General features: G+C 41.8%; 1 protein-coding gene across 2 annotated transcripts; it reads right to left on the reverse strand.

The window, feature by feature from the left end:
- Positions 1-636: 636 nt before the first annotated feature.
- LOC108704269 (zinc finger protein 501) lies at positions 637-5,001 on the reverse strand. Of its 2 annotated transcripts, none has more exons than XM_041579053.1 (3): positions 4,985-5,001; positions 4,539-4,609; positions 637-3,135 (listed from the first exon to the last, which is right to left on the reverse strand). In XM_041579053.1, exon 3 carries the CDS (start codon positions 3,104-3,106, stop codon positions 1,670-1,672), a length of 1,437 nt encoding a protein of 478 aa, XP_041434987.1. In that variant the 5' UTR covers positions 3,107-3,135; positions 4,539-4,609; positions 4,985-5,001; the 3' UTR covers positions 637-1,669. The 2 variants fall into 2 exon arrangements, with proteins under 2 accessions (XP_041434987.1, XP_041434986.1); XM_041579052.1 differs by lacking the exon at positions 4,985-5,001 and adding an exon at positions 4,744-4,802.
- Between the last annotated feature and the right edge of the window lie 5,987 nt (positions 5,002-10,988).

Consider the following 10,988-nt stretch of genomic DNA (forward strand, 5'->3'; position numbering starts at 1 on the left):
CAGCTACTTGTTGTTCTTGCAGCCGGAATTCGCCAACCAAAACCACCCCACAATTTTTTGCTTAATGCAGTGAACCAAGCGCAGAGGGAGTTTTACATATTCGGCATAGTTAGCCAGTGATAATACACCGTGGTGTGGTGTTTTTTATATTTTTTATGCATATCATTTTTGTGTGTTTTGTATTATAGGATAAAGTGAATTATGATATGGTTGAAGTATTTAGAATGAATATTTGTGCACTGTTACACATAAATAATAACATAATGGGACTAAGGTGTTGTACCCAATACTAGTAAAACCTAGAGGTGATAATCAGACATTAATTAAGGGTTACGTTTTTGCACTTTCACATGTGGAAGATAATTCCTCCTCACAGCAGATTCACTGAACTAAGCTCCAAATTGACTTAGTAGTATCCTAGCATAATGAGAGGGTTATACAGTTTTTTTTTTGGCTTTTTGTTTTTTTTCTCCTTATGGGTGCTAAGTTTTTACTCTAGGGCTCTGTTAGGCTCATACATTATTAAGTATCAGTTAAGTAAATTTAATACCGCTCCTGACCTCCCAACATACTCAAGTTTATGATACTATTTGTTACTTTGCCCACTTAGTTATAAACTAAGGTGTAAGAAACAGGAAATGACAATTGAGTTTATTAGGTAACATAGTATCTTGTTCTTAATGTTTTAAAGCTAGAGTGACATGTTCAATATAAATGTTGTGATTACATATTGCTTTAACCTGCAGAAAGGGTTTTTTAAGATTGGGTATTAACTTATGGTTCTACAGTGTGTAGCCTGAATAGTAATTGGGTTGTGATGATGCTGATACGTCATCTTAATTTGATTAGCTTTCCCGCCATGTCTTGTATTTAAAGCATTTCCACACAGTATTATGCACTTTGAGAAAGGCCTCAGAGGAGGCCGAAACGTTAGTCTCCCTTAAATAAAAATCTTATGAATTTATTTAAGACCTGAGAGTGCAGATCTCTTTGACCTGCTATATTTTTAAATTTTGATACTGCACCCAGGCAAATTTGAACCATGTTTCGAGAGTGCAGGCTACCTCCAGAACTATATACTATATATATATATATATATATATATATAGTAAAAGTAAGCTCTTTGGGCCAGGACCCTCTTCACTTATTGTATCGGTTATAGGTCACTGTGTGTATAATTCTGTAAGTTGTTTGGATAAACCCATTTATTGCACAGCACTGCGGAATATGTTGGCTCTTTATGAATACATGTTATTAATAATAGTAATTAAAATAGAAATTCTAATTACAATCACTGTTTCGCCTCAAACATAAAGGGTCGCTGTATGAGCGGATCTCTCCCAGATTTGTCCACCTTGAAGGGGGCGATATCGGCCTGATCTGAATGTGGACCCTAGGGCCCAACGATTCGATCACAACGAGTAGAATCGAGGATCCAATGGGGTCATCGATCCAATGGGATTTTTTAACTTGCCCAATTGACATCTGCCCGACTTTCAGCCATATATTGATCAGGTAAGCCCGTCTGAGAGCCCCATACACTACCCAATAAGCAGCCATCTTAATCTGTGGGCAGTTTACATCTGCTCGTGTATGGGGACCTTTAGAATGGCTATTTCTCAGTGATGTTTGTAGTGTCCAGGAAGCAGCTTTGTTGAACATATTTACATTATGTATTAGGTGAGTCAGTCTCCTGCTCAGTGTGTTTCCTGAGATGGGAAGTGAGGTCAGAGCATCGTCTAAAACTTTTCCCGCAAACAGAACAAGAAAATGGTTTCTCTCCGGAGTGACATCTGTAATGCCTGTGAAGGTCGGACAGAGATCTAAAAAATTTCCCACATTCTGAACAAGAGAACAGTTTCAGTCCCTCGTGGCTTCTCTTGTGTGTCTTTAGAGCTGAGCGATAGGCAAAACACTTCCCGCACTCGGAACAAGGAAACGGTTTTTCTCCCGTGTGAATCCAATTGTGAGCCGTGAGATCGGAGCGATGTACAAATCGCTTTCCACATTCGGTGCAAGCAAACGGTTTCTCTCCGGTGTGACTTCTGTGGTGTTTGTGAAGGTCTGACCTTTGCTTAAAGCATTTGCCGCATTCAGTGCAGGAAAAGGGTTTGTCTCCTGAGTGGACTCTGCGGTGCATACTAAGGTGTGAGCGCTGCGTAAAACATTTGCCGCATTCGGAACAAGAAAACGGTTTCTCTCCTGTGTGGATTCTATAATGAATATTAAGCTCCGGCACCTGTATGAAACGCTTCCCACACACAAAGCAGGCGTATGGTTTCTCCCCCGTGTGAGTCCTGCAGTGTATATAAAGCTTGGAGCGTTGTTTGAAACACTTCCCGCAGTCGGAACAAGTGAAACGTCTGTCTCCATTGTGACCTTTTTGGGGTAACTTATGATCTGGTCCATGTAGAGGAGATTTTCCGCAATCAGGAGACAATGGATCTTCAGTTTTAGGGCTCTTTCTCTGATGCTCATGAAGCAACATCTTACTATGAAAAGGTTTGTGGCAGTTATACATCCCCTGCATGAAATCTGTACTTGATGGAGATGTAAATGTAGACTTGGTATTGATACTAATGCCATATTCATTAATTTCTGACCATGCCACGAGAGGCGCCAAGATATTAATACCTTGTACCAGAGGATTCATGTTACCCTCTGAATGGTTTCCCCCTTCCCATGAAATAGGCTCTTCTTTAAAATCATCTAACAAGTTATTTAGGTTGCATCCCATGATGACACTTGCTGAATAGGTTTCCTGCTGTTCTGCAAATGTAACAATTTTGTAGCCTGAAAGTTTTTTGTCTTCCCAATCAGCCAGCTTCTCCTTAATACTATCTAATAGAGCATCGGCTGCCGAGCTGTTATTCAGGCTGCTTTCCAACATTGGAGCAGGTGTATCTGTTCCCTGTATCTGTTCTCTAACTGGGCGAATGCTGCAATCTGATTGGTTTCCCTCTTCCCATGAATCTGATTCATCTTTAATATCACATGCTGGATAATTCTCAGTATTTGTGGATGAAGAAACACAAGTTTTTGGAGCAGAACTCACAGCCTTGCTTGGCTCATAATTACGAGGCATCGTTGCTTGCGCATTGGCCATAACATCGTCCTTATCTTCAGTTTCACCATCTGAAAAGGAAAGACGCAAAGAAGGTCATTCTGGTGCACTTAAAGGATAAGTAACCATTTAAAATAAGTGAATGTAAAATGAATGAGGGGGCTATTCTAAGCATTTTTGTCATTTACATAATTATTTTTTTATTCCAAGATATTATAGCTTAAATGAAAAACCCTAAGTTTGTAGGCAGTTATTAGTAATATGTGGTGTTGCCTTTACATGGTGCTTTAAATTATTATCTTTAAAAATAGCCACTTTTTCGGAGCTCCCTATATATGTTCTCTGGTCCCTGTCTGTGTTTCAGATGAGGGGTGGGCGAGTCCTAACGGTCCCTGCCAGAAGCCCAGTAGGAGGGGGACAGCCAATCACAGCCCTGCAGTCACACAAGCACAGACAGGCTTCAGTTCCCTATCAGGTCCTACTAGCTGCTGATTGGTTCCTGTCCTACAGTGAAGTGAGCTGAGTGCACAGCCTGGGAATTCAGGGAGCAGCAAGTGGAAGGGAGGGATTATTAGGGTTTTTGCAGAAATATTCACAATTCTTCTATATCTAAATGAGTATAATGCACTGGTACGTTCTTATTTTTTTACACAATATGTCTCCTTTAACAGTACATGTTAAATGCACTGGTACATATCTAGGAATAAAAACAAAATAAATGAATTTGAGTTGCAAAAGTGCTTAGAATAGTCCCCTCATCTATTTTTCATTCACTTATTTTAAAAGGTTTACTTATTATTAATGCCCTCGGATCCATCTAGTTAAAAATTTGTATTAAATACTGAAGGGGCCGCTTCAATGTAAGGGGCTATGGCATGGTCCCCCAAGCTCTTGTGTTGCTATTGTTATTAAACAGACCCTATTCAATTCATCCAATTCATCCGCAAATATAAATCTCTGTTTTCCAATATACATTTCTTTTCATACAGTTACAGGTCCCTTCTACTTCTCTGTTCTGATAGGATAATAATACAAAATAAGTCCCCTGGCGAATAGATTCACATAACACAGGCACCGTAATAGTTATTTTTAGAGTTTCTTTTCTATCATTTTCACCTGTTCCTTGTTCATGTTTTATATTAGGGATGCACCGAATCCAGGATTCGGTTCGGGATTCGGCCTTTTTCAGCAGGATTCGGATTCGGCCGAATCCTTCTGCCTGGCCGAACCGAATCCGAATCCTAATTTGCATATGCAAATTAGGGGCAGGGAGGGAAATTGCTTGACTTTTTGTCAGAAAACAAGGAAGTAAAAAATGTTTTCCCCTTCCCACCCCTAATTTGCATATGCAAATTAGGGTTCGGATTCGGTTCGGTATTCGGCCGAATCCTTCGTGGAAGATTCGGGGTTCGGCCGAATCGAAAAAAGTGGATTCGGTGCATCCCTATTTTATATACCTACAAACATTACTCACCTGAGCTGCTGTGGTTTCTCCTTCATTTCTTCTGTAATAAGGGCAGTGTCCTTTATTAAAATTTCCAACCTCTGCAAGGAAAAATAGATGGAAACATGATGAGTCCTTATGGCAACCTGTCACACACAATGTTCCAGTCATCCCCCAGCCAGAGAAAGGGATTATCATCCACTGTTACTAAACAATAAGGGGCCGCTGTACCCACCTCTCCAGTCAGCAGCTGGATGATGTTGGACATGAGTTCCAGGATCTTCTTGTCATTCTTGTTATTTTCCTTCTGTATGACGGAGCCAGGGGCATGCAGGGCCCCCCCATCATCTGACTTCTTCCTAGGGATGTAGTGCTAAATATTGAAAGGAAGAGAGAATGGTGTTTGAGCTGCAGAGAGACCCCCTTTGTACAGACAGACAGTCTCTTGTCAGTGTGCCAGTCACAGTGCCCCTCACCTCTCCAGTCAGCAGATAGATCATCTCCAGTGTCAGATTCACCATTCTCTCCTTCTTCCCCCGCTCCTCCTCCTCCTCATTTTTATCCTTCTTCTTCTTCTTCCCCTTCATCCCTGTGTCACTCGCTTCCTCCCACATTCCCATTGGCTCCTCGTGGGAGGGACTGACCTGGAAGTGACCCTGGAATTAAGCACTTACACATTTCTATACAGGATTATTCCCAGCAATATATCCCAATAGAATTACAGGAGCCCAGATCCTTAGAACCCCCATTAAGTCTCCCAAATGTCTCTGTCATTGAAGGGGCCCTTTTCCTTCTTTTGGTGAGACAGTGTCAGAGAGGACAGAATTCTGTGTCACCTTGTGGTATGTAGGAAACAGCAGGACAACATTGACTATGTGTTTATAACAGAGCATTCTGTATATTGTTATGTCTAAGAACATATGGGAAATACCCGACACGGAATGGATTGACTCACAATCACAAGTTCTGTATTTAGTAATGAAATTCCCCTGTTTAAGAGAAATGGCAGAGATCTTTGTTGTGGGGAGACAATGAGACTTTACAGCCACACTCATACGAGTTACATACATAATTACAGACAAGGAGGACACAAATAATAAAGCCTCTGTCCCTTCCTGACCTGCTCCCCAGATCTCATTCCCAGTGAGAGAAGTGTTGTGCTTCCTGTAGTTGCGCAATGGGGGCTTGACACATATTGATTGGCTGAGAGAGGGAGGGCGGGACTAACAAGCATACTGCAAGGCCAACATAACCTGAACATGTCAGCGCTTTCTCTGTTCTTCTTTAGTACAGGAAGGGGCGGGACTGACTGGCTGCAGAGAGCTGTATAGAGTAATTATTGGCTCACTGGGCCGAGGGGCGGGTCAGATGAAGTAAGGGAATGTTGACAAATGCTCAGTTTTATGGTGAGTGTAAAATAGGTCTGTACCTAAGGCTGATGGTTTGTGCTGTACAAGGGGTAAAGCTGTGGCAGACTGGCAGTGTAACAAACTGGTTCATGTTTAATGTGTCATGTTCAATTGAGAAAAGCGACGTGGTTTTCACTTGTGTGTCTCCCTTATTTCCATTCAAAACTTTCTATCTGGATCCAAACTTTAACATAACTCCACTGACATCATTCCAGCAGACTCTGATGTCATCATACCCACTCAGCATCATTGCCACACCCCCAATACTATCTGCTCCGCCCCTTTGTTCAGGTTTAGTCACTGGCAAAATTGTGGGAACCCTAAGGGTGTCTGTGTTTCCCAGAAGGACCCACTAGGTTTTCCACCCCAGTCATTTGCTTCACCTCATCAAAGTGCCACTCCCTCCCCTCTGACACCCAGTGTGTACCTTACACTTCCTCCTTGTGCCCAACATCAGGGTGGGGGGGTACCAGCACCTACAATTCTCAACATGGAGAGACGGAGCCCACCGGGATTGTTTCTAATGTCTCAGCAGCCCAGTCTGACTCTGCCCAGCAGCCATACTCACAGCTTTTTTTAAGGTAACCCTGGGGCACCATGTGAGAGGAGTACAGGGGGTACAGTTGTACCGGGCCTAAAGGGGGGCCTGGCTGTGCTGCTTCTTCTGAATTAACCGGTCCCCCCCTTAACAGTGCTCAAGCTGAACCCGATGTCCCGCTGACGCCACAAAAGGAGCCGAAGGAAAGCGAAGAAGCTGTCATCACCAAGGACAAGGAAAAAGAACCTGAAGTAAGTTCCACTGAACACAAATGTATTTTTTCATATTCTATGGGGCCTCTGGCCACATATTCTATTTTTAACTTTTAAAGGATATAGCAGGACCTGATAGGGAACCAAGCCTCTCTGTGCTTGTGTGACTGCAGGGCTGTGATTGGCTATCCCCCTCCTACTGTGCTTCTGACAGGGACCATTAGGACACGCCCACCCCTCATTTGAAACAGGGACCAGAGAACATCCACGGGGAGCTCCAATAAAGGGGCTATTTTTAGCCCCAAGTAAAACCAGCACTGTGTATTATTGTTCATTAATTTTTACATATCTAATATTTCTTCTTTAAAGGCAAAACAATGGACTGTTCTGAAGTGGCAGCAATGATTCCGTATCTAAACCAATTTGATTAGGAAACTGCATACGGGAATCCATAAAACTGGGAGACCTGGAGCAGTTTGCAAAAGAAGAGTGAGATGTAGACAGTTTACACAAACAAGGTGATCCCTTAAACTTAAATTTATCCTGCAGCAGAAGCAGAGGTCTGACCTAAGTCAGTAAGTTTAAATTGATTCTGGAAGGAGAAAAAAAGAACCCCACTTGCTTCCCACTCGTTCAGCAGTCTCTCGATTAAATAAAGTGCTCAAGTGCTGGTTTAATTACTAGTGACTGGCAATTACCATGAATTCATACCCGCTTAAAGATTAATTCATTAAATATAAAGTGCTTAACAGTGCTGAACAGTTAATAATAAATAAGGTAGTTGATATAAAGAGGACCACAATCAATAGGATACATTTAAAAAAAAACACACAATGCTCAGGTTAAAAGTTTTAAGCAAGAAATAGAAAATTGGAGGAGGTGGAGTTGTCCCAAAACTGCTACCTAAATTGATTTCTATCCCTGGGATACCACAAAGACAAAGGAGGCAGAGTATCCGGGACTGTGGTCTCGATTTTTAATCTAAATCCTATTCTGAGAAGAGCTGTATAAACCTAAAAAAACACAAATCCATGGGCTCTTGTGAGCTTTAGTAGCCGAGAAGAGAGAGGTAACCGAACACAGGATGAAGTTGATATCTTCCCCACCACTTCTATTCCGTCAACCCAATAGACTCAAATTAGTTTTTCTAAAAATTAAAGTTAAAAAGCTCATTCATGGCTATGGGAATATCAGGTATTCTTCCCAAAAAACGTTTCTACCAAATATTAAGTCACAAGGAGGGGGGGCAATTATATTGTCAATTAGTGATGTGTAGGCCCGATACCCACGGGTCAGACACCTCCATTTGCACCTCCTCTTGCTCTCCCCGCCGGCCACCTGGAACTGCCTGCTCCTCCTGCCCCACCCCTTTTGTGGCGTCATTGGCGGGGCAGCACAGGCCTTAAAACGGAAGTCCGGCTCGAGACGGTTGGTGAAGTGCGGGTTAGGGTCGGTTGCAGGTCGGGTTTACAGCACTATTGCCAATGTCATTGTTTTCAAATCTGAAAGAATATATTACGTTTTAAATAGAATAACAAAATTCTGAAATGAGAAATTGTTAGAACATGGTACTAAGTGCAATTCCATACAGGGCACTACCTGAAAGGACTTTGTATGTTCTCTCCACAAGATCATGTACGGTCAGGATATCGGACTCCTGATAAAACGGACCCTATAGTGTGTGTAAATATTACTTTAGATTGCAAGCTCTGCTGGGGCAGGGACTGATGTTAATTCTATATTATTTCTGTAAAAAAATGTGGATTATAATTTTGGAGTCATTTGTGCATTATCTGAAAAAGAAGCGCAAAGATATCAATATTGTTCGCAGGAAACAGTCACTTATTGGCTCAGACAAATACCTCCTATACAAGTATGGAGCCTGCAGTCTAATCAAACCTGAAAGTGTCAGCCCAGCTTCTATTCTTGCAGGTTCTCTAAGGGAAACAATGAGATTTTGAGGTGCAGGAAGGGACGGAACTCATTAAAACATTAGAGGAGAATTATTGAATGAATGGACAGAGGGGAGGGATGGATAGAGTAGGGGGCTGTAGGCAAATGCTTGGTTTTTAATTTGAGTGGATGTATGGAGTAACTCATTAGAGATTGGCTGGTACCAGAGGCTGACAGTCTGTACTGTACAGCAGGTCAATCTGTGTGGCGGTGTAAACGTTTAAGGTTACCCTCTTCCAACCAGACCCCAGATCTGTCAATCCCTCCTCTATATTTTTGGGGAGTTACCCAATTTTGGCTCTCTCAACCAACCCCCCAACCCCAGTCTCCAACCATCTTACCTAATTTCCCTATTTGAAGCATTCTGCCGATTTTTTTGTGCTTGTTCTCTTTAAAGTCCAAGCACACAAGCGCAGTAAGCATTTAGTGGCACCATTGGTAGTGTGTGCATTGATAGAAATCAGTGGCTTTAGGGGAGCAATTAGCACATGATGTCACTTATGGGGGCACCCCATCAGGCATGAAATCACTTCCTGGTTTTGAGAAAATTATCTGTGGCGCACTACACACCACACTTGGTCCCCTGGTATTTTTTGCCCCGCATGTTGACAGCTCTGCTGAACCATTATGTTTGTAACCCCTTGAACCCCTAGGGCAGAGCCACATTCCTCCTGTCTTTGTGGAGCTACACTGAACAGATATCGGCACAGATAGGGTTGTCACCCAGCCAGTACTTCACTGGCCTACCCTACAAAATACCAGCTGGGGCCAGTATTACCTGTAAATTGATAATATCCAATCCAACGTGTGTAAGGTGGTGACTTATAACTTCATGAAGCACTTGACTGTCTGGTGTTTGCACCACTGTCACAAACCAGGGGAACTTGTAACACACCTTACTATTGAATAAACCATCCGCATCATGTTGCAAATAACTCAGAATCACTTAGTTACACATGCCAATACAGTTCTGGAGCTCCCGTTACTATAAACATCACCAGAATATGTCCAAGATAAGGTATCCCAGGCCACGGGGCCCCACCCTGATTCCTACTTCCCTTCTTCTTTCTCTCTTCAGTACAGCGGTCAGACTTGCTTTCAAGGCACACTAGGCCCTACCTAACCTAGTCCCTCTTCCACTGGTCCCTTCCTTTCTCCCCGGTGGAGTCTCAGCTGCTCGGCTAACTACCCTACCACTAACTAGCAGTACAGGGGGGGCAGGACATGCTCCATTATTGGCTATAGAATCCTGTAGGGGATTATGATTGGACTAGGGGACGTCAAAGAGACTAACAGAGTTGGGGGTTGTACACAAAAAGTCCAGATTTTCTTTTGTGTAAAAAAAAAAATAATTCCAAGCACACACTATTGTTTGGTTGGTACCTGGAGCAGAGAGTGGCCTGTACCAAGGTCAAATAATAAAGTGCAAACATGACATAAAAATGTTATAACCAGATTTCTTCTCATACAAATGAAAAAAACAACACCCTACTGATTTGTTTTTTCACCAAAATCAACTTTGAGTATGCTCTGGGCAGTGATAGTCTGAGACAATTTGCAATTGGTCTTCAGTTTTTGTTTTTTGTGATTTTTCAGTTATTTGCTTTTTTGTCATGCAGCTCTCCATTTTAGTATTGCAGCAGCTATCTGGTTGCTAGGGTCTTATTCAAGTCACCTCATAGTTGCTAGGGTAAATGAGACACTGGAATATGACTGTGAAAAGGACTGAACAGTAAGATAAGTAATGCAAAGTAACAATAACAGTATAATGGTAGCAAAAGTTTTTTTGTTCTGCGGTCAGTGACCCCCATCTGAAAGCTAAAAAATGAAAGTAAAGAATGAAAAAGCTACACAACATAATGAGTACCCTTTGCAAATTTACTAGGAATAGGGAATACTAAAATTTAAATGGGCAACAAGGGCAATTTATAGTAGGCAAATAATCTCAATAGTGGTTGCTAATGACCATTATTAAGTGGCAGATATGTCTAAATATTCCCCTAAACCCACATTTTATTTTACCTTTTCCTTTGTGCCAACCAGCTTAAAAAAAAAAAAGGAGCAACAAATATTGAATATTTGATCATGTGGAGGCTTATTTATTAGAGGTTGAATTTTAGTGGTTTCAAGGGGTTTTTGAAAATATGATTAAACTCACAAACTATAAAACCACGAATGTCATTTGAATTTATTAAAAGATCCCATTATAAAAAGTAAAAACGGAAAAAAAAAAAATTGCTGAACGAATATCTCAGAAACCTTTTTTGGACAATTTCTAGCGAAAATCGATATCCGAAAACCTCTACAATTCTCAATTGAATTAAGATGGTCTAATAGGATCAGAGCACCTGCCATTGACTTCTATAGG

Source organism: Xenopus laevis, chromosome 9_10S (genome assembly GCF_017654675.1).
Source record: "Xenopus laevis strain J_2021 chromosome 9_10S, Xenopus_laevis_v10.1, whole genome shotgun sequence".
Taxonomy (NCBI): Eukaryota; Metazoa; Chordata; class Amphibia; order Anura; family Pipidae; genus Xenopus; species Xenopus laevis.